The 24,575-nt window shown below is 39.5% G+C and overlaps 1 protein-coding gene across 2 annotated transcripts in view; it reads left to right on the plus strand.

Annotated features, from left to right (window-relative positions):
* Positions 1-677: 677 nt before the first annotated feature.
* FARSB (phenylalanyl-tRNA synthetase subunit beta) overlaps positions 678-24,575 on the plus strand; it is a 78,501-nt gene continuing 54,603 nt past the window's right edge. Inside the window, exons 1-7 of one of the 2 annotated variants that reach the window (XM_027873861.1) lie at positions 678-776; positions 4,049-4,104; positions 7,660-7,814; positions 10,062-10,134; positions 10,722-10,837; positions 14,560-14,710; positions 18,207-18,315. In XM_027873861.1, the coding sequence (XP_027729662.1) occupies positions 719-776; positions 4,049-4,104; positions 7,660-7,814; positions 10,062-10,134; positions 10,722-10,837; positions 14,560-14,710; positions 18,207-18,315 (718 nt within the window). In that variant the 5' untranslated portion in view covers positions 678-718. The remainder of the gene's footprint in view (positions 777-4,048; positions 4,105-7,659; positions 7,815-10,061; positions 10,135-10,721; positions 10,838-14,559; positions 14,711-18,206; positions 18,316-24,575) is intronic. The other variant, XM_027873862.1, reaches the window with a different exon arrangement.

A 24,575-nucleotide genomic window follows, 5' to 3' on the forward strand; every position in this document is an offset into this window, starting at 1 on the left:
CTGGACGCCCCATTTTACGGATTTATGGCTGATGCACAGAACCTAGGTTTCCTGACTCCAGGTCTAGTCCCTCGTCCAGGGTAACCGGGATATTGACAACCCTTCTTCCCAGCAGACAACACACCTTTCCCTCTACCTGAGCTTGTTTTAGTAACTTTAGTCCAAATACCTCCCCTCCACCAGCCTCCATCCCACTTAGGTACCGGCTCCTGCCCCTTTTAGCCCGGCCCACGAGGTCCCCGCCCCGCCTTTCTGGTCCAATCTACAGGTTCCTCTCCCAGGCTCCGCCCACTCTGGCCCCGCCCCTAAAGGGCTTCTCCGTCCCCTTCTCATCGCTTTGCTCCGCCTCCAACTCTGTCCCTCACCTCCTAGGCCCCGCCCCTATCCTGCTTCTGGTCCTTCACTCTGCGCTGATGAAATCGACCTGCAATTTGGGCTGCCTACAATACTGCCTGTTCCGCAGCTTCTCAAGACCTTGCCTCCCCTTCCTTTTGGCCACCCTCCCCACCAGACCTTTTGCTCCAGATATAAAAGTCTACTGATACCTTGAACCACTGTTCTCAGGGCACGTGGAGGACCAAAACAGAGCGGGAGAAAAGAGAACGGATCAGGAGCTACCACGGTCGACCCCATCACGAGGGGCGGGGTCTTTGCGCTCAGGACCGCGGAACCGGGCCGATGAGGACGAGCGCGCAGGCGCATTGTGCCCGGAGGAGCCATGCCGACTGTCAGTGTGAAGCGGGATCTGCTCTTCCGAGCCCTGGGCCGGACCTACAGTGAGTGCGGCCTCCGAGGCCCAGCGGCCCGGTCCGCTCTGTGACACGATGAGCAGTCGTGTCATGGCAGCAATCGGGGCGGCCACGCCGAGGGGGAGTTTCTAAGCCCGTCCCCCCTCCCTGGGATGGGGAGAGGAAGAAGCCGTGGCCTTGGCTGGCCCGGGGAAGGGGGGCGGCGAGGCGGGGGTCGTGTCGCTATAATTTTTGCCCAATATTTTCCTAAAAGTTCTCTTTGGAAGATCTAGTGAGTGTCCTTTAAGAATGCTCTTCCTCTTGTTTTTTTTTTGAGGATGGGGTGACATTTGGCCTGCCCATCCATTTCCCTTTATTCTTCCTCTTTTTTGGTCATTCATGCCTCTGAAAATGAATTCTTGGATGTCAAGGAGGACCCCCCGCAGAGTGCTGCCTGCTTGCGCCCCCCATTCCTTTTGGCGATATATGTAACTTTAATTCTTTCATGACTATGTAGTTCATAATTCATTCCCATAGAGCATCACTGGGAGAATATACCAGTATTCAAATGGATCTTCATCATGGAGAGAATATTGGTCATAACATTATTGGGAGAACATTGATATTAAAGAGGTTGACTTTTCTAGTGGCGTACAATTTGGGATTCTTGAAAACGCTCTCAGTTTTCCCAGTGTGCTCCAGTCTAATCTAGTCAATTCAGGGCCCAGGTCATTATCAGTTGTATGTCTTGATGGATACGTTTGATGTTACTCATTTTACTGCATGTTATTATTTATTTTTTTAATCTACTTTGGGTTTTGTTGGCAGAAGGATGTGGTATTTTTTTGTTGTTGTTTACTTATTCATTCATTCATTTTTGTTGTTGTTTCAAATGCTGTGAAGGCACTGTTATCTATAAATTGGAATGTTTGGAGACTCTCACCTGGAAATCTTTTTTTTTTGTTTGGAGTTGATTTGCAAGACAACTTCCTTAACAAATGATGAATATCTTTGGTGAATATGTATCTTCCTTTTGAATCACTTACTTGAAACCTCCCTTGATTTCTTACTCAATGAATTGTTGAACAATAGATTTATGGTTGCTAAGATTTGAATAATTATTATAATAATTGCAATGATAATAGCACTTTGATGTTCTCTGAGTGCTTCTCAAATTTTATCTTCAAAACAGCCCCATGAGGAGGGGGTGCTTATGATTGTTTCCATTTTCCAGATGAGGAAACTGAGGTTAAGTGACTTACCCAGACTCATACAGCTAGTAGTTGCCTGATACCAAATTTGAACTTATAGTCCTCCTAACTCCAAGCCCAGTGCCCTAATCACTACTTACTGTTTGTGATAGGTATCTTGTCTGATAGTCTTTAAGCTTCCATTTTTCTCCACTGGCAAATACTTTCTTGAAGTCTTTCAGCATAGTCGTGTTTTCTGTTTTTGTCATCTCTCAGTTAGATGTGTTATCATAGATGTGATCTGCTGTAGAAAGTAGCCTCCCCCCAAAATCTGTTTCTTTGTCCTCCTTTCATGGAGGATGTGTCCCTTGACCGTTCTCATGAAGATGTATAGAAATGAGGAATCTGGCATTTGGGTTAGTTGTTGCTGCTGTCTTCTCAGGCATCTTGTTTCTTTCTTTCTTTCTTTCTTTTTTTTTTAAGGCAGTTGGGGTTAAGTGACTTGCCCAGGGTCACACAGCTAGTAAGTGTCAAGTGTTTGGTCTGACGCCGGGTTTGAACTCAGGCCCTCCTGACTTCAGGGCCAGTGCCCTATCCACTGTGCCACCTAGCTGCCCTCTTTTTACTTTTCTAAAACACTTTCCATGATATTGTCAATTTGGGAGGTAATTTTTCCTTTCTCAGTGTGTCTTGAGAATTAGCCCCGGATACTTTTAAAATTGGAGTGCCTCAAGCACAGATTTAGCCAGGTCCCACCACTTTTCCTGACTTTTCGTTCCTGGTTTCATGTACATCAGGTACAGATGCTAGTAAAATTCAAATACGCTGGTCCCACCATTTTTGTTTGTATAAAGAGGTCACTGAAAATTCTGACAAAGCTTTTCCAATTTGTGGCTCCTGGTTTCCTCTACATGTGTCCTCGTAATGACCTAGTTTAGGTCATGCCAAGCTTTCTTCTGAAGGCTCTGTGAAGGCTGTGTGGCACAGGGGAAAGAGTACTGGGTTTAGAATCCCAGAGCCTAGATTCGGATCCTGCCTTTTAATGCTTATTGCTTGTGTGACCTGGCCAAGTCATGGGCTCTGACCTTGAGTTTCCTTATCCATAATGAAATGTTTGGGTTAAATGTTTCCTCTAAGGTCCCTTCTAGTTTTAAATCCATGATTTGATGATCCTTTTCTTCAGTTGTGTTTGGCTGTTTCATGAGACATTTTGATTAAATATCTTGAGGAAATAATAAAAGTTAATGGTATTCCATTTATCCATTTCTCATTTTGGGGAGAGGGTTCAGATAGAACTGGTTGAAGCTGCTGTAATGCTAAATAATATTGTCCTCCTAGCTTTATCCTTTCTTTTGATTGGTGTTTTACCTTTTTGACTTTTGCTCTTAGCTGATAGTCTGACTGCATTACATATTGCTGATTTTGAAGTGATTACTTCATCTTTAACTAGTCAGTCGATGCCTGTTAAAAATGAAGTCATTTGCTGTTTGCTGTGTCCACCTTTCAGTTCTTTTATTCAAAAACATGTTTATGGCATGCAAGTGTAAGGCTTCTGTCTTTGGCTTCCTTCATTTATCCTTCCCAAACTATATAATTTTTGCCATACTTCCCTGAGCACACTTTCTCTCTGATGTCAATGAGTATCAAAAATAAGTATCAATTTACTTTGGAGGATTTTGTTATATGACTAATAAGTCATTTTTTTGTCCCCTGCACAAGATGTTAATTTTCTTCATAACTTTCTGCTTGTGCTCATTGGGATATTATGATGGAATGACCATGTAACCAATGAAATGTTTTTTGTTGACTCTGGGTACATGGTACATCAACTCCTTTACTTTTCTGAGGAGAACCTATAAACTCTCTCTCAATTTAGTTGTTAACATCTTTACATGTTGGGTTTTGGACAGCAAATCCATTGTTTCTTAAACATTTTTCTTATCAATTTTTTATTTTTATATTACTCTCATTTCAAAAGGTGTACATATGTGCATGGTCTATGTATGTGTGTGTGTATAATATGTGTATATATAATATTTTCCTAGGTTCAAGGCAATGAAATAATTTGTTAATATTTTAATTTGTTTTAAACTGGCCAAAATTGATCAACCATTTTTTCTTTCCTTTTAGCTGATGAAGAATTTGATGAACTGTGTTTCGAATTTGGTCTGGAGCTTGATGAAATCGTATGTATTAGGAATTCTTTATCTTCTATTTTGTCTCCTTAAAAAACACTTATTTTGAGGGGTATGATGTACTTCATCTTTATCACCTCTGGTGTAGATTATAGATTTACCACTTTGACCCATTCAGATGATATAATTCAGAGTGATGAGTCTTAATAGCTTTTTGTCTCTCTTTGCTATTATTGTCATTAACTAAGATAACTTAAATATCAAATGTCTTAATCCATTTATGCAGTGTTCTCTTTGTAAAATGATTTTAAGAGTTTTGGATGTGTAATTCATGAAAATATTTTATGTTCTTTTGACAGTATGATGACAATAACAATATGCCTGAAGTGTGACATATCTGTGTAATATATTAATGTTATTAATAATATATTATGCTTGTATGAGAGACCGTATGGTGTAATGGAAAGAGGGCTGGTTTGGGAGATACCTGGTTCACCTCCCATTTGACACCATCCCTGTGACCTTGGGCAAGTCATTTGACCTCCATGAGCCTCAGCTGCCTCCTCTATAAAATAGAAATTGTCTAACAGAGTTATAAGAACCGATGAGAAAATAGAAGATAAGTATTCTGAAAACTTGAAGTGTTGTATGTTACTGTGGATACTTTATCTGGTTACAGTTTAAAAGTATTACACCATTTTTTAATAGCTAGTCAAGGCAAGTCAACAAATTTATTGAAAGTTTACAAAGTGCCAGGCCTGTGCTAAGTGGTGGGAATACAAAGAAAGACAAAAACAGCCTCTCCCTTCAAGTAGTTTACATATGAATGGAGGAAACCACGTGTAGACTAGACCACTAGGCAGATACAAGATGTCTAGATAGTGAATGGAAGGCCTTCAGAAAGGGAATATCCTCACCAGCTGGGGAGACAGGGAGAGACCTCCTGGAGGTGGTGGTTGGGTTGAACTCATTCTTGAAGTCAGCAGAACTCAGACGGGGAGGGGAAAGCTTTCGAGTTATGGGGGACGGCTAGTGCATTGGCATAGGAGGAAGATACTGCAAGTAGGCCAGTATTGCAGCGATGTAGAGTGCTTAGAGGAGAGGAAAGTGAAAGAAGACCAGAAAGGAGCAAGGGGCAGGTGAGGAAGAACTTTAACTGCCCAACAGAAGAACTTATATTGTCTTGGACTTTTCAGGAAGCAAAATTGCTATCAGACATTTTTGATACTTGTGTCTTTGGATACAAAGGATTAGTTATTCAACTTCACTCGTCACTTTTTCAAATTTATAAGTTCAAATTCCCATCTTTCCTAGGGTGCCCTTTCTTTAAATCCCTTCTTTCATTAAAATATGTCTTGAAATCCCACCTCTGCTTGGGAATGGTTAAAATATTCTTTTATTCATTACTTAAGTAACTATTTTACTCCTTTAATTTATTTGTTTTTATTTTTCACTATTTTTAGCATATCAGTCTGCATCCTTGTCTGTAAATGATTATAATAAACTCTGGAGTTCTGCTTTCAAAAGCCCCAGGCCCAACATTGTGTTGACTTTTTTGAGCCCAATTAGGGTGGATTAGCAACTCTTTGCTTAAAGGAAAAACAAATGACACTCGATTCCCATATTATGTAATAGGTTATTTCTATTATGTGATTGGGAAATGTTTAACAGATTAAGTACAGTATTAAAAAATACAGTGCAACATATATAATGTTAATTTGTTGTTTTCAAAGTCAGTATGCAGCTGTAGGGAATTTGAGCCCACTGGCCAAGAGCACTTGCTTTGCCATGCTCTAGAATTGCCTCAGATAACTTGCTCAGGCCAGCCTGGATGTATCCGAGATGGGACTTGAACCCTGGGCTTCCTGGCTGTCTGTCCACATGTGATGGTACTGCTCTATTATCTAACAATAGAGTCTAAATTCTTAACTGCTTATTAAATCTGGGGATCAAAAATCGTCATTGATGAGGCTCTGAAAATTTTGTGTGGGATTCATCTTGTAGGTACAAAGCATTGTATTGTTTGTGTTTATACTGTACCTCAACCAGTAAGTTTCACGAATGGATACCCAAGGTTTCCAGCCAATTGAAAGTTAAAACTTTCTGTCAAAACTTTTTCTTTTAGTTGCTTTTGGTGACAGTTTTTCTTAAATGCAGTACATGCTTCATTGCCTCACTAAACAGAAAATATACTGAATGTAATTGAATCTTTTGTGATAATGTAGGCCCGTTGATATAAACTTCTTCTGATTCATGGTAATGCAGTGTCACTCTCAGCTGTGGAGTTGGACAGGGCTTTTTGCCCCTGCTCTGAGGGTTTCCTCACTGCTCTCTGTATTCTTCCAGTTGGTATTACTTCTCTCTCTCGCCCCATGTCGGGGGTTGTTTTTAGGATGCTCCTTCCCTTCCACTGATGCTGCTTCTAGCTACCAGCTCATAGTTTGTAAATCACTGCCCTATCTTCAGTCTGCTATTTTCCACATTCTCTTTTTGTTTTGTTTTTTTAACTCACCCATGCCCTTGCTGATTCTCACCTTGGTGCCCACCTGCCTTGGTTTTTTATCGTCATTGTCAGCCAGTGATAATGTTTTGATCTGGTCAGTAAACTAATGGATATTCTTGGCCATTTTTATTGATACTCATCTTTGAAGACTTTTTCAGGGATTTGTGAATTTGTGGCTATTCTGATTAGTTGAATTGCTGGATACCACAATATCTCTCGAATCTCTCCATTTTTCTAGTCTGCTACCACTATCCAAAAGTAAGACCTCATAGATACCAATCTATGTTATAATAATCTCTAACAGATCTTCCCACTTCTACTTTGTCCTTTTATTGCATGCTTAATATTGTCACCAGGCTAGTATTTTTCATGCATGGTTCTAGTTATAGTGTAACACCTTCACAGGTCCTTTTTTAACATAAATAAATTTTAAACTCCTTTGCCTGCCATTCAAAGTGCTCCACGGCCTGGCTATGACTCTACTCTTCCAGTCTTATTATTACTATCCTCTACATACTCAACACTTCAATTAAATTGGACAACTCACTCCCCAACAAACGTACCTTGTGTTTTTCTGCCTCCAAACCTGTTATCTATACCTAGAATACCCTCCTTCCTCCTCTATATTTGTTGAATTCCTTACCGTACTTTAAAGTCCAATTCAAAAAAAGCCTTCCTGATCCACTCAGTGGGCAATGGTCCTCACATAGTGCCTTGAATAGAATGTTGTTCATAACTAAATGATCTATTTATGTACTATAATTGTCTGGGTAGATGTCTAGTACAGTCTACTGTACTGTGTTTCGTGAGGCAGAGATCTTTTTTTACTTAAACTTTGTATTCCCCCAGTGCCTGCCAGGATATCCTTGCACAATGTGTTTGTTGAAGTAAATTTGTTGATGTGGATAAGGGAGTGTGTATATATTGATTTAGTGGGGAATAGTGTTTAATATTTGAATACCCATGAAATGTTAGGTGCTATATTGAACAGAGACTGACATTAATTCCTTTTCTGGGAGACTTGACATAGTTCTCTGTGACGGATCTTAGATTTTTTTCAGTCACGTTATAATGGATGCAGTTTTTGTGTTGTGTGTTTTTAGACTTCTGAAAAGGAAATTATAAGTAAAGAACAAGGAGATGAAAGGGCAGAGGGTGCCTCTGATGTAATTCTCTACAAAATTGATGTCCCTGCCAACAGATATGATCTCCTTTGTCTGGAAGGATTGGTTCGAGGGCTTCAGGTTTTTAAAGAGAGGTAAGGTAAACATTTTTATCACTCAGTGTTCTAAAATGTTCTTTCCTCTTTGTTGGTAGATATGTCGATTTGTCATTATTAGCGACTGGATTTATGCTTTAGAAAAATCATGTGAACATTTAAAAATATTAGTTTTTTGTGTATTCAGAAGCTTTTGGTGAGTAGAATTTAGATTAATATACATACACATTCTCTCTATGTATTAGAGGCTGGTCTGGTTATAGCCTTTTGAAAATTTGTCCTACTGATGTCATAAATGTGTTGAGTATCTTTTTAAATGATTATAGTTAATGAAAATATAGTTTAAAAACATAATTTTTCCTTAAAAGATACATATAATTTACATTAATAGTTCAAGTGAAACATTTCTTTTTAAGGCAAATATTTTTAGTTTGGGGATTTTTGTATTTTAATACATGGAGTAGAGCACTATTTTTTGTAAAGACATGTATACTCCTTGCACATCTTTTATACTATGTAAATATATTTTTCATTCATGATGTTCTCCCAGTCTCAGTCTTAGGCCCTGGATCTCATCTGATCCCATAGATTCAATTATTATCTTTATGCAGATGATGGCTATAGCCATGTATTCAACCCTAATCTGTCTCCTGAACTATCGTCTCCCATTGCCAGTTGCCTGTCGGTGCTGACTAAATGATTGTGGGATATAAGTGAATTGTTGGATGTCTCCAGTTGACTGTGTCATCAACTTCTCAAACTCACCCTGTCTAAAATGGAGCTCATTCTCTTCTCCTCTCAACCTGCTCTGCCCCCAACGTGCATGTTCTGTTGTGGGTATTGGTATACCTCTGGTCCCACAACCTAGCATCATCTTTGATCTCTTTTTCCCTTTCCCTCCCCTGCCATAGCCAGTTGATCTTACCAAGATTCTTCCTTCATTGATGGCCATTGTGTGGTCTGTTACCGTAGCTGCTTAATTGAGCCTCGTGATTGTGGGCTCTCTCCTTTCCAACCCATTCTCCATGTATACACCAAATTAATATTTCTAAGGCACAGGCAGATCTTACCATGTCTGACCCCATTTTTAAAAAATCAATGAACTTCATTGGCTCCCTGTTATCTCTAGAATGGAATATAAACTCCTCAACCTGTCATTGAAAGCCTTCCCAATCTTGTTCTCACCTACAGGATTTATTTCGTATCACTTCCTTTTACCCACTGTCTTCTAGCCAAACTGACCTGCTCTTCCCTGAAATCAGCTTCACATTTCTCGGCCCCATGCCATTGCCAGGGTGGTCTCTCACATTTTTAGTGGTTAGTCTTTCCTTTGTCTCTTAGAAGCCTTAGCTTCCTTCAAGTCTCTTTCCTGATCTAGCCATTTGATAGTGTTCTTTCATTAAATTGGATCCTATTTATCTGTGTACATATGTGGAATCTCCAGTAGACTATAGGGTCCTTCAGGACAAAGACTTTTTTTGTTTTTGTCTTCTAACCCTAGTTTATTCTCACAGTACTGCAGAAAGACATGTCTTTGGGGCAGATATTACCAAATTTCAGTTAATAGGGGATTAGCTTTATAGCAGATGGAGAAATTAAGATGCAGAGAAGTGAAGTGATTTAACAAAATCAAATCCCAGGTGAGAACAAGACCATACTAGAATCTAAAACTACTCCACATCCATTGCCCTTTCTTTGGTATGGAATGGCCTGAGAAAAAAATGAGATAGGCTTTCCCTATAGCCTAGCTTAGGGTGAGGACCCTAGGGCCTCGAGGACACATGTAGCCCTCTAGGTTCTTGGATGTGGCCTTTTGATTGAGTCCAAGTTTTATAGAACAAATTCTTTTATTAAGGGGACTTGTTCTGTGAAGTTTGAATTCAGGCAAGGGGCCGTTCTTGAGGACCTGGAGGGTCACATATGGCCTCTAGGTCTCAGGTCCCCTACCCCTGGCCTAGCTTAATAATAAAAAAAAAAATAGAACTTGGGGATCTTTTATAGGATATTTAGATTATGTATGTGGCCTAAAGTTATATATTATATAATACATATAATGTAACATAGCATATGTACGTAAAAGTTTATGGATTAGGAGAATACAAGTTGTAAAATAATCAGCAAAGGAAACTTAGAAATGGAGCTTTATAGATGAGATATTTATAGTTTTCATATCCTTATCTAAAGTCACTTCCAATTCTAAAATATTTCCATATACAATATGATATATTCCTATGTACTGACATGTTTAGATCTATTGTAAATGAATTTGCTTCTATTTTATTGTAGGATAAAAGCTCCAAGATACAAACGGATAAAACCTAATAATGGACAGATCCAGAGGTTGATTATCACGGAAGAGGTATCAAGGCTTGCTTCTTGTTTCTCAGTTCATCAAGTACCTTTCTTTCATGTTTGATATACCTGGTGGAAAGAAGAAAAGAATAAGAACCTACCTTTCTTATTCTATCGAATGTGGATGTTTGCTAATCATTCATTATAATCTATATGTTTAAAGTTAACATATTGCTATGTCCATAAACAGAATGTAATTGATGAGCCCTTTCTCCAAAATTGATTTTAGAATTACAGTGTTTCAGAAAAAAATTTGAGGCACAGCACCCCAAACGTGAACCATACATAAAACTGAAAAGAACTGAAACATGAGTGTTTTTTATTAACATTGTTGTGTTTCTAAAAACCATTAACTATTGGCAGCATGCCTTCTTTCCAGATCTTCAGTGATGAAAATACTCGTATTTTTTGATCTAGAACAGTTTTTTTTTTTAAAATTTCAGTGTCGTTTAGTGGGCATTGAGTACTTTTAGGTTAATTGCTTGATTTGATTGAAATGTGAATTTATAAAGCTTAAGAATACAAACAGGCCTCTACTGTGAATTTTTACCACAAAGCATTTTGTATCATCTCTTCTGATTTCATAAATTTCAGACTGCCCAAGTCCGTCCTTATGCTGTAGCAGCAGTTCTTCGAAACATAAAATTTTCCAGAGCTCGCTATGACAGCTTCATTGACCTTCAGGAGAAATTACATCAGAACATCTGCAGGTTTGTTTCCAAAAGCAAACTGTAGAATAGATGGTAATGATTACTTCAGTGCTTTAAGGATTTGTGATTTTTTTTTCTGTCTTAGTTCTTGCTCCACAGATGCAAATTTCAATCCCTTTTTTCCTTTGTTGCTGTCCTTTTGAATTGTTGAGGCTGAAAGAAATCCCCCATTTAGTGGTCAGCCTTCTGCTAATGCACATTTTCCAATTTAGATGGGACAGTTGTTGGATTACATAAATACAGGAGATTGCTGGGCTCTGACACAGTGTCTTTCCAGCTTTGTCAGATCTACTAGAGTTCATTTGTGCTTTGCTGGCAGAATTTTTTAGAAGCCAGCTTATTTCCACACTTTGATGAGCATCTGAGTAGGAGCATATGGCAGTAACTAGGCTTTAAATTGTGTTACATCCAGTAAGTACAAATGCTGTTATGTATGGCATAGGCGTGAAGAAATTAAGAATGGTGTCTTTGAACGTTAGAGATTACTATTTAAAAATTTTATTACAGACTTTACTAACATCTGATACTTAGAATTTATATGTGTTTGAGTCATTTTAGGCTTGAGTTATAGCAGAAGATATTAAAAGAAATTTAAGTTAACCTTTATTTTTATTTTACAAAAAAATCACAGATTCCCTTAAATCTAATATCTATAACTATATTAAATATTGTGCTCTGTGAGCGTCTTTCCAAGCTTACTTCCCTCCCTGTACTCTACACTCTAGCCAAACTCGCCTTCTGCTCTTCCTCATACGTGGCACCCATGGACAGTAGAGGCCAGGAAACTTTTTAATGAATGACTTCACATACTGGATAGTTTTAATTATTAGGGGATGCCACTGTCAGCAGTGACCTGTTGCCCATAGGATTACTCTTACTTCTTACATAGGGTTATTCTCCCCTAAGTCGTTCTGTCTTCAGCAAAATATCTTTTATACCATCGAAGAATAATAGAATTATATCTTTTGTGTGTAATACACTTTTGAGATTCCAGATAATAGTCAAACAGAGTTACTTTACATAAAAATAGAAGCTTTTTATTAATTTGCAGAATCCTAGTTAGGTAAAACAATGAGAACTTTAAAAGTTAATTTTAAAGCATAAAAAGGAATGTAATCTCCTACATATATACATACATACACTACTTTAAAGGCTAATCTTTGGCACAGTTCTACTTCTGATCATTTATAATAGTAATACTAGGTAGTGTTTACATAGCACTTTTAGGTTTTCCAGAATGCTTTACAAATTTTATCCTCACAAAAGCTGTGGGAGGTAGATACTATTATGATCCCCATTTTTCAGTTGAGCAAACTGAGTCAGGCACCAGTGAAGTACTAGCCCAAGGTCCCATGGCTAGTAAGTGTCTCAGGCTAGATTTGGACTCAGATCTTCCTGACTTTAGGCCCACTGTGCTACTACTACTACGCCCCCTTGCTGTCCTCATTTATTAGGCATGTTTTTGTGGATCTGTTTAATCAGTCATTCAAAAAGCATTTAGTTGCATATTTATGTTCAAGGCACTGGTATAAAAATGAAACTGTGTTCTCAGGGAGCTTACATTTACATACATACATATCCATTTGCATGTACGTTTAATACACACGTTTATATATACATAGTCATTTATATATATACATTTTACAGATACAACACATTTTCATATACACATTTACTATATACACGCACATTTAAAATAAACACAAGGTAATTCAGGAAGGAGGGGCACTAGAGATTCTCTTCGGGGTGGGGGTGGGGGGTGGGCAGAGGTGAGGAGGAAGTATGCTCCATGTTTGGGGGATGAGTAGGGTGGAGCCATGAAGATGGGGCTTGGAGAGCCATATGTGAGGAACAGCAGGAAGGCCAGTTTGGTTAGGCTGTAGGGTGTGTCCAGGGGAGTAATCTCTACTGAGGCTGGAAAAGAAGGTTGGAGCCAGGTTGTGAGGGGATTTTAAAGCCAAATAGAGGAGTTTATAGTTTATCATAGAGGCAATAGGGAGCCACTGGAGTTTATTGAGTGGGGGACTCATATATACTATGTATATATGTATATACTTAAAGTCATTTCAGCTACTATGTGGAAGACAGATGGGAGTTGGGAAGTGACTTGAGGCAAGGAGACCAATTAGGAGGCCATTGAAATAGACAAGGTGAGAAGTGATTTGGTCCTGAACTGAGGTGGTGACTGTGAATGATAATAAGGGGCCAGAAGTGAAAAGTGGAGTATACCCAGAAAGGGCAGGGTTTGGCAACGATTGGGTATGTGGGGTAAGGGATAGAGAAGAGGCAAGGGTAACCCCAGGGTTACAAACCTGGCAGACTAGAAGGACGGTGGTACCCACAATCACCATGCATAAGTTTGGGAATGGGGTGAATTTGCTGGAAGATAGTGAGTTCTGTTTTAGATACGTTGAGTTTGAGATATTTATGAGACATCCAGTTTGAAATGTCTGGAGGGCAGTTGGTGATGTGGGACTGGAGCTCAGGAAAGAGATTGGGTTTGTTCATTTAGATCTGGGAATCATTTGCTTAGAGAAAGTCAAACCTGTTGGGGCTAATGAGATTACCAAGTGAGAGAGTATGGAGAGGAGGACCTAGGAGGAAGCCTTGGGTAGATCTACAGTTAGGCGGTCTGATAATGGATGATGAGATAGCAAAGGGGACAAAGAGGGTTAGAGAGCCAGAAAGAGAAGCTGAAAAGAGTAGTGTTAAGAAAACCTCAAGAAGAGATAGTATCTCAGACCTCCCCCCTTCCAAACTTCCATATTACAGTTGAGGGTGCCACTATCCTCTCAGTCCTCCAGGCTTACAACCTAGGTGTCACCCTCACCTACCCTATCCAGGCTGTGGCCAAGTCTTGTCGATTCTGCCTTTGTACTGTTTCTTGTGTTCTCTTCCTCCTCTCCCCTGCCACTGCCCCCCCTGCTGCAGGTTATCGCCTTGTACCTGATATCTCCCACTCCAGCCCATCTTCCACTCAGCTGTTAGGTTAATCTTCCTAGAGCACATTTCTTTCTCCCTTTCACCTCCAGAATCAATACAAAATCTGTTTAGTATTCAGAGCCCTTCATAGCCAAACCTAGCCTATCTTTCCAGTCTTGTTTCACTTTATGCAGCTTCCCCAAATCCCCGCCATGTGCTCTTCAGTCCTTGTTTCGTGCACGAGACACTCCATCGCTCAGCTCCGGGCATTCTCTCATACCTGGAGTGCTTCCCCTCCTCATCTCCACCTCTGGGCTTTCCTGGTTTTCTTTAAGTCCTAACTTAATCTACAGGAAGCCTTTCCTAATCCCTTTTAATTCTAGTTAACTGACTGACTGACCTGTGGGGGAGATAAAACACTTAAGTGCATGAAAATGGGCAAATAGAACATATCATATATTAATATGGCATTTTAGAAGTCATAGTAGAAAAGAAAAGTACCACAATTACACAAAGAAATAGGAAATCTGTGGAGATTGCCTTGGGAGCAGATCAGTTATTTGTGTCATTACATTTGGAAGCCATGAGATGTTAGGATTCATACTTTCCAGCAACTGAAAAGTATCAGGTGGTTATTCCAGACAATTGATTCTAGTGTTGCTTTTTTTACTTTTTGCATTCTGTTCCTAGCTTTAGAATATTCTTTCATGAATTGTAACTTCATTAGAAATACAACTACAGAATAACTTGAGTTAGATTGGTACCATCTCTAATCATCTTATTTAATTTGTGATTTTTAGGAGAAGAGCCTTGGTCGCTATTGGTACTCACGATCTGGATACTATTTCAGGACCATTTTCTTATACAGCTAGGCCTCCTTCAGATATTAAATTCAAGGCACTAAACCAGAAAAAGGAGCACACGGCTTGTGAACTGATGGATTTATATAAGGTAAGTGTCATCTTTCTGACTATTAATACCTCCACAAAAACTGTTATGAAATCTGACTAATGAAAGTAGGCTTCAAGGAAAATAATGAGGTGTAATGTTTTTCATTTCTTAAAAAACAAAACAAAACTGTACTACTTAATTTTGTTTTTGACACAACAGATTTTATGGGCAGGTAGGTGGTGCTTTGGATAGAGTCAGGAAAACCTGAGTTCAAATCCAGCCTTAGACACTAGCTGTGTGACCTCAGGCAAGTCTCTTAACTTCTGTTTGACTTAGTTTCCTCAACTGTAAAATGGGGATTATAATAGCACCTACCTCCCAGTGTTGTTTTGAGAACCAAATGAGATAACATTTGTAAAGCACTTAACACAGTGCCTCGCACATAGTAAGCGCTGTGTAAGTGCTTTTTTCTTTCCTTCTTTCCTTTCTTCCTTCTCAGCAGACACTACTGCAAAATATATTCCCTGAAGAAGTTAGTTTATTGATTGTTAATGGAAAGGATGGGATGTCTCCTTTAACTTTGACATGATCCTATCATGGGACCATTATATTTGACCAGAGTTTTGTCGTTGCTTCTCCGTGTTGACTTTGTAGTCATTGTGTATATTATTCTCTCGGCTTTGCCTTCTTCACTTTGAATCACATCCTGTGGGTCTTCTTTTGTTTCTTGGAATTCTTCATATTTGTAATTCCATGTGACTGCATACCATGTCATATACTATATATACACCATATACTGTAATTTGTTAAGCCATTCCCCAATATTTTTTTCCAGCTTTTTGTTATCACAAATAGTGCTATAAACATTTCTGTATATTTGAATCTGTTCTTGCTGTCATTAACCTCCTTGGCATATAGTCAGTCAACAAGCATTTTGGTACCATGTAATGGTGGAATCCGTCTTATGCTATTCCACGTTATTTCCCAGAATGATTGAATCAGTTCATGTTTCTACCATGAGTGAATTAATGTTCCTGGAACAATGAATTTTCCCATATTTTGGCATCTTTGTTAGCCTGTTGGGTAGGAGGTCATACCCCAAAGTTGTTTTAATTTGTGTTTATTTGATTCTTAGTTTTTTTGAACATTTAAAAAATTGGTTATTTATTGTATTTATTTTGAAAACCGGTCATTTCCTTTGGCCACTTATCTTTTCCAAAAAAAAAAAAAAAAGCTTTTCTCATTTAAATCATTGGTTTAAATAAAATCTATTTTATTAGTCATCGTTTATTCTTCAGCACAATTACTGTGTTAATTGCTATTTAATCTTCAAGGTCAGCCTTAAGTAAATTTATATTATACCATTCAAAAATTTAGAGATGATAAAGTTGGCAGGTATAGAAACAGCTTTAGGTGAAAAATACCAGTAGGAACACCCTCCTAACCCTCTGGTATCAGAGAGGTCAGTGTTGGCTATCAACGGATGAGAATCTATTTAGATATACACCAAAGTTGTGATCTTTATTCTGTCAATCATACAGAAATTTATTAAGTATTTTCTCCATGCCACACATTGTGTGAAGTGCTTGGAATCCATAGGAAGGCAGAAACTAGCCTGTGCTCTTAAGGAGCACACATTCTTACAGGGGGTGGGGGGGTAGTCACATGTCCTTGTCCATTTTTGGCTTCCTCATCTGTAAAATGAAGAATGTGAATTGGTCATATCATTTTATCTGCGAAGAGCCTTCACTGAACTATTCATCATCCACATTCCTTGCCTCACGTTTTAAGTGGGTAGATATTGCTTCTTCTACCCTTTCCAAAAAAAAAAGTCATTATTCTTTAGTTCAATTAAAAATTCCTTAACTTTAACAAATTAAATTTTCAGATCAGTTTTATTTTTGCACTGAAATGATCATTTCGAGTCTTAAGTTCATGAAAAAAATAACATTTGATATTCATTACTAAGCTCTTTTTTTTTTTCCTTACTTAGACCCCTGGTTTCCACCCAGTGCCAGTGCAAATCAGTACCTGCTCTGCCACTTAGATGACATTAAATGTAACATTAAATGACTCACCCCAGGTGTAAGGGAGATTTTAGTGTGTGTAAGGCAGATTTTGTTATTCCTTTTTAGATGATAGCTCCAGGATCCTAGCTAATATTTCCCGTGAATTATAGTTGAAAACATCTCCACCATGCTTGTACAGTGAGATATAGGGATGACATAAGTGATATTTACTGTGCTTGGGCTGAATGACAATATTACTAAAGTTAACCTGTGAGGCCATTGTTGGCTATGTGCTTCTTTGTCTGTTGCCCTATAAAGCAAGTGGGCACTGGTCAGTAACTCATTTTGGGATTTGGGTAATACATAGAGAAATGCACATACCTGCCTTGATTGGCCCCCATGAAGCCTTAGGGGAATCTGTGTGTTTGCCTCAATCAGCCCCCATTGAGGTTTAGGGGACTGGTAGGAGTCATAGCTCCTACCATTCTGGCCCTCCCCTGCAAGAAGTATGATTAGGGTATGCTGTAGGAATTGGTGCTGCCGTTAGCAGCACACTCCCTTTGAGAAGACTATAAAGGAAGCTTATTTGACCCCTTAAATGCTGTCTTCCTGTCTGAGCAGATCAAAAGTGAACCAGTGCTAGAACACCTGTTAGTATTAGGAGCCCATCTATGTTCTCTTGCCCAACAAATGGTGTTACCTGTGTGTTTACCTGTGAAACAACAGGTCACACAGTATGTGTCAGAAGTGGGACTTGAACCCATGTCTTTCTGTCTCTGGGGCCAGCCTCTATTCACCTGGTCACATTGTTTCTCACTGTTCCATTTGCTATGAGAGGAAGTGTGGCTCTGAGCCTAAAGTTACTCAGTTTCACAAATAAAAAAAAAATCATCCTATGGCCTATTGAATCACCTGTGCTGAGCAGTAGACGTGGTAGTTTGAAACTGCCGAGTGATATAAGAAAATTTATCTGATACGTCTCTTAATGTTAGTTGTGTCTGGTTAGCCCAATTAGTTAAAACACTGGGCAAATGAGGCTGAGGTCTCAAGTTCAGTCTTAATTTTGATCATTTAGCATCATTCTATTTTATAGCTGTAGAACCTGGAGCCAGAAGCCTGAGTCTAGTCCTGGTTCTACCAGGGAATAGCTCTCTGACCTTTGGCAAATTACTTCATCTCTCTGAGCTTGTTGCACATCTGCAAAATGAAGGAAATGGGAGAGGTGATCTCTGTCTCCTTCCCCCTGGCAGCAGTGTTGAAAATTCATTTTTGAATTACGAAAAAGATCGGGGAAAAGAGTGTTGCTGAATTAATGCAAATTTATTTTCCCTGCTGGAAAAGCATTCTCAAAACCTCCTGATGGAGGAACTGTGTATAAGGAATATAATGCATTTAGTGTAAGTTAAATATAAATTGGGACTTTCTGTAACTTATGGCTTTTATAATTGCTTTTCCCACTTCTTGTCTCACTCCTAAATAACTAGACTAGTGAACTTCTTAAAGTAATATAAATAATGGGCAAATGACATTGTCCCTTTATTTTTCAGACGGATAACCACCTGAAACATTTCTTGCACATTATTGAAAATAAGCCCCTGTACCCAGTTATCTATGACAGCAATGGCGTGGTCCTTTCAATGCCTCCCATCATCAATGGTGAGTTTGTTCTGCATTTTTTTCTTTTCTCTCCTAGCTTCTCATCAGTGTGATTTGGTCATCTTCACCCTCCCCATTCTTTAGTCACTTGGTTCCTTGGTGGCCCAAAGGCAGCTTTTTGTCTTCCTGATGTTAACCTTTATTTTCCTTCTCTTGAAGACAACTGGATGATATTTTTCCTCTGCAGTAACTAGTTGTTTACTTCTATTTGTTCTGATATTTGATTGTAGGATTATGACCTGTTGTCATGAAAGGTGCTGCTTGGCAGTATTGGGTTTAACAAGATTATTCATAGCCTAGCAAGGCCATTTCAGTTTATGGTAAATAAAGCTATAATTGAAGTGAGTATCACTGCAGTAACCAGAAATGGTGGTTAGATTATCATAGATTGTTTCATTTGTTGTCATCCCAAAGGTCCTTCATTTGGTATCGTTTTCCAGAAAACCCGAATTCAGTCTTATTTGATGAAATAAACTAATTTGAATCAGCTAATTCTGGAAGCTTTTACTGATATAATGAACTCTCATTTATCTTCTCCAATGGAGGTGAACATTAACCCTGATAATCCTTTATCAAAGTGTATGACATCTGCCTAATTCTGGGAATTAATGTGAGCACTAATGACAGTACCAGAAGGAACCTAAACAATATTGCCAGTGGTTAATTATGACATCTTGGGCAAGAAACTCAAGACCAGAGGGATACAAGTTGTGTTTTTCTCACTGATGCCCATTGAAGGCAAGGGATGCAGAAGAGAAAAATTAATTGCAAATGGAACAGCTGCCTAAGAAGGTGGTGTCTGAGAAGGGGGTCTGTGTTTTTGGACCTTAGCTTAAAATAAGGAGATGGCAGATTCCTGGCCAGAAATAGATAAAGGGTGGTACGACTATATTTGCAAATCTAAGAAAAAGCATTATTTAAACTAAAAAAAAAGGGGGGGGGGAAGGGAGAAGACTGCTGATATGTATCTCCCTACTGAGATGCCATAGAGAAGAACTATAATGATGAAAGAAGAGTAGCAGTTGGGACACCCAGAAATGCACAAGAAACAAAATCCAGGAAAGGAGTCAGTATTAAAAACCTGTGGCCCCAAATGTCTGTAACACAGATGCCCCAAATTTAGGCAACAAGCAGGAAGAACTGGAGGTCCTAATTCACGGAGACCAACTTGGCCTCACTGGGGTCATGGAGACTTTGTGGGAGGAAGCCCATAACTGGATTATGGGTTTAGATGGGTATACCTTAGTCAAAAGAGGATTTCACACTAGATGAAATCAGGGGTGGAATTGTGTGAGGAGATTCACAAACCAGAGGGGCAAGCACCACAAGTGGAGAGTATGTGGGGGAAGGTCAGTGAAGGGAGAAACAGAAGTGGTATTATTGATAGAATATACCAGAGACCACCTGGACAGAAAGAGGACAAAGATGAGGAATTTGAGAAACAAATCATAAGCCTGGCACAGAAACATGACATGGTAGTGGTGGAAGACCTCACTTAGTCAGTTATCTACTACAGGGCCTCTTAAACTTTTTCCACTCCTGACCCCTTTTCAGGCGTTGAGTGGCCTGAGGGTGTGCATCGTGCAAAGTGATGCAGCTTGGGCAAGTGCTGCCAGAAACCCTCAGATTCATTATGGGTCTGATTTTTAATTAATTTTTGGTTGTTGCACATTCAGAAACCTTTTAGTGTTGCTAAATTTTTTTTCGGGTCCACGTAGGGCTGTGACCCACCCCCCGCAGTTTAAGAAGCTCTGTACTAGAATGCTTTCTCTGCCAAAAGCAGATCAGCTGATAACTACTTGAGTTACCTTACGGATAGTTTCATCCTTCAAAAGACAGAGGAAACAACAAGGGGATATTCCATTCTGGATCTGATTTTCTCTAACAGGAAATGGTTTTGGGGGTAGAATAATAATAATCATCAGAATTTATGTGGCGCTTTCAGTTTTGCAAAGTAATTTACAAATATTATCTCATTTTATCTTCATAACAACCCTAGGAGGTAGGTGCTATTGTTATCCCCATTTTATAGTTGAAGAAACTAAGGCAGACAGAGTTTTAGTGACTTGGGCAGGATTACATAGCTAATAAGTGTCTGAGGTCACATTTGAACTCAAGCCTTCCTGATTCCAGGTCTGGCACTATCTATCATGTTATGGGAGCCCTGGGGAGAAGTGATCAGCGTCTCCCCGTGTTTGTAATAGACAAAGAGAAGAAATCAAGTTATAATCTTACATTCACCCTAGATTATGTGAAAGCAGATGTTAAAAAGTTTGCAGCAGATAAGTAGAATTCCATGGACTAAAATGCTACAGGGGAAGTGAGCATGGGAGGGATGGGAAATATTCGAGGATGAAATTCTGAAGATTCAAAAGAAAACAGTTTCAAGGAGGAGAAAAAATAAGATTGCTGAATTTTGTCATCTCGGATTAAAGATGTACAAAGAAGACATGTAAGGTTAGGTAATAGAGGATAAACACGAGTGGAATAGTCCTATAAAATTAGTAGGGCTAAAGATTGGAATGAGTTGAGGCTGGCAAGGGAATCAAAGGACAACAAAAAGGAGGTTTTTAAAGATGGTTGGTTTTTTGTTTTGTTTTTGCCATGTTGGGATAAAATGGATGCTCAAGGAAAGGATGATGGCATTGCCTCTGCTTTGTGTGGGTGGGATGATGCTGACTGATAATAGACTCGAGAGCGACAGATGTGTAAGCTTTAGAAAAAAAAAGGAAAAGAATAGAGGCTGCAAATTATAAGCCATCCAATGAGCTTGACTTTGACTCCTGGGAGAATTCAAGAGTTGGTCATTAGAGAATTGGTTAGTGAAATTTAAGAAGTGGTGATTACTGAGAGCCAGGAAGGCTTCCTCAGCAACATGTCAGGCCAGACTAACCTCACTTCCTTTTTGGACAGCATCACTATCCTAGTAGCTGAGGGGAATTCTGTGGACGTAGTTTACCTAGTTTTTGATGACGTATCTCATACTGTAGGTGTGGAGAAGGTGGTGGGAGATGTGCTCGAGACTATAAGATAGTCCATCTGATTGGGTGGGTTTAGAACTTGGTGGAGGGTCAGACTCACCAAGCAGTTCCTGGTGGTTCAGAAGTCAGCTTGTATGGCAGGAGTGGAGCAGCTCGCAGAGCTGTGCTTGGCCTACTGCTCTTTGGTGTTGTGATCATTGCTTTGGATAAAGATGTAGATGGTGTGCTCACCAAATTTGCAGATGACACAAAACTGGAAAGGAAAGCTAAGCACATTGAGCTGAATCTAATCAGATGAAATTCAAAAGAGATTGAAAGTAAAGTCTTGACTTTGGGTACAAAAAAATCAATTCCACAAATGTATGATGGGGGAGGCCTATCTAGAGAACAGTTGTTTCCGAGTACAAATATTTCTTTCTTGAACTTGACCAGCAGTGCAATTGCTTAAGCTATATAAATCGTTCTTGTTAGTACCAGAGCTACTTACTGACTGTACTGTTCATCTAACTGTTGCCAGTTCTTTCATCTCTCCGTTACTTAATTTGCTACATTTGTTCTCTGCTAAAGCCCTCCAGTGCACCATCATGTCACAGAGTAGACAATGGGTAACACAGTAGGGTCTGGTGAGTCTTACGGTGCCAGAAAATCTTTGCGTAGGGGTCTACTAATAGACAACTACCTGAGGGCTGCCCTAGCTGAATAGGTTAACACGTGATCAGTTTTTCAGCCCTGGCTTCTTATGAAATGTGAAGGGGTTGTGCTCTTTAACAGCAGAGGAAGTGTTTACAATAAGGAGAGCAGAGCTCTGTCAACATACCAAGCTGCCATATTTGTCAGGCATCTCCAGTTTAATGGTAAGGAATCTTTTTTAGTAGAAGGTCAGAGGTCACTTTAGGTCCCTTTTAGACCATAAATGATCATGGATAATAGAGAAAATATGTGCAGTGTAAAAAAAGTCATTACACTTTCCCCATAATGCATGTATACAGAACCAAACCAAAATTGTTGTTTGGCATTTTTAAAAAAAATTTTTTAAGATATAAACTGCAAGGAAATATAGTTTAATGACATGGAAAGGGAATTATTACATTCTTTCATATTTTTCAAAAGTTTTTTATGCAAATGTAATTTAATGAGGTTTTCTAAATAAGCAACGTGAGAATCCAGTTGTGAACCAACATTTTCACATGTAATCTGAATCAAAACATGATCAAGGTGCTTGCTTGGAAAACCTCATTTAATAGAGGAACGGTTTTGCTGATTTTTATGTAGTTGTCTTCCTTGACCCAGTTTCTAATCCTTGGGGCTAGGAGAACTTGTCAATTGAATTCCCAGAGCAGTTTGTCTCTGGGTGGTACTTCTTTTCCTCCAAGAGGCTAAGGAAGTTGTTATTTAACTCTTGCCAGATCTCTTCCCCATCCTCCCCTTATCTTCACCCTAACTCTTCCCTACCTCTGCCTTGCTCTACTTGGTACTTTTAGACTAAAGGAAATGGACTGGAGGTATTATAGGGAGTAAGATATACCAACTCCTGGGTGCTGGACCAGTGATGACAATATAATAGGAGTGGGCTTTGCTAGCTACAATCCCCATGGAAGCTGTGCCTGCAGTGTTTTCTGTCCTTTGGATTTGTGCAGTTTAATAGGAACTAAGGGGTGTCATCTGCGGCAAATAAAAAAATTGAAGACAGTTTGTCACCAGTTGGTCTCTCATGAGACTCCTCTGTGGTTCCATTAGGGGTTGGTCTACTTACTCTCTACAGCAGTTTGGCAAACTTCGTGTCACAGATCAGTTCCAGGTAGTGGTCATCATTATCATTTTGCTACTTAGACCATCTTTTTGAAGAACAGTAGGAGAATGCATGCAAAGCCCTCTTGAACAATTTTAGGATAGTTTTTAAAAATAGGTTTATTATATTTATATACTGATTCTTTTGCATACTTAAGGTACCTTCCGTTCTGAAGAGATCGTGTATGCTGAGTATTCCGCAGTGTCTGAATTAGGAAGGATTGTAGTGTAGATGGCTCATTGGACATACATTGTTCAGAGCTAGAGCAGACCTCCAAGGCCATGTGGTTCAATACATTTATTTTACCCATGGGAAAACTGAGGCCCAGAGAGGTGAAGGAACCAAAGTACCTACCAAGGTGGTGGCTGAGCTGAGGCTGGGACAGTTACCCAAATCCCAACCCTGAGTTTTTGTCAATACAAATTGTTTTTTTAAAGTTTTTAACGCAAATCTTTGAACTGTGTTCTCATTTTAGTTTGGAGTTTTTCTTTAGTTTTGGGACATTAGAAATAGCAAAGGAGGAGGAACAAAGGGTAAGTCAGAGTAAGAGAAATAATAAACTTGGGCCATGGGCTTCTCCAAACTTAGACAGTCTTGGCTTTGGAAAACAGGACAACTGACTTAGAGTTGTCACTGGGCCTGCAGTAGAAAACTCCAGCTTGGCTGAGCTTTTATTCCATCTGCACTTCGAGCTCCCCCTCCTCTTCTCTTTATTTTCTTCCTCCTCCGCCCTTTTCCCATCTTCCCTCTTCTCTTCTCCTTTCTTGCTCCTTCCTTCCCCTCCTCCTCCTCTTTGTCTTCCTTTCCTTCCTTTCTGTCCCTCCTCCTCCTCCTTCTTCCCCCCTACCTTATCCAGGCCCATTGTTCCACCCTTCTAACCATCTATTTGTGCCATGCCACCAACAGCCACTCCCTCTTTCAGCTCTAACTTCAAGCAACCCTGACTCCTCCCTGGCCATCACTCCTCTCTATGGCTCCTCGGGAGCAGGGACTGTCTTGCTTGTATATATGTGTATCCCCAGCACTTAGCACAGTGCCTTGCACACAGTATACACGTCATGGATGCTTTTCATTCATTCATTGCACAGGCAGGACACCCCCACAGTGAGGCATTGCTTCTGGACCTCAGTGGAGGGCCTGCAGTCCCATTAATAGATCCACAATCTTGTGGCCCTAACTCATGTCGTTTACGTTCCTTTTAGGGCTATAGCATAGTAGAGGGGGAGGAAGTGTAAAGCTTACGGTTGAAAGAAGGAGAGGCCTAGTTTTGTGTGAGTGGAGATGAAAATATTCTGCGGTGGAAAGGGAAATAGCATGGGCATGGAGCGGGGTAGAACTCAGGAGCTATTGGCAAATGTCCTGAATTCAGACTTTGCTCATTCTCAGAAGGTGTGGATTGTATATACATGCCATTCAGAGCTTGCTTATAAATAATGAGATGATCGCTCTTTAAATGTGTCATTTTCCTCTACATGTGGATAAAGACTTCA

Source organism: Vombatus ursinus, unplaced genomic scaffold (assembly GCF_900497805.2).
Source record: "Vombatus ursinus unplaced genomic scaffold, bare-nosed wombat genome assembly UNPS02014802.1, whole genome shotgun sequence".
Taxonomy (NCBI): Eukaryota; Metazoa; Chordata; class Mammalia; order Diprotodontia; family Vombatidae; genus Vombatus; species Vombatus ursinus.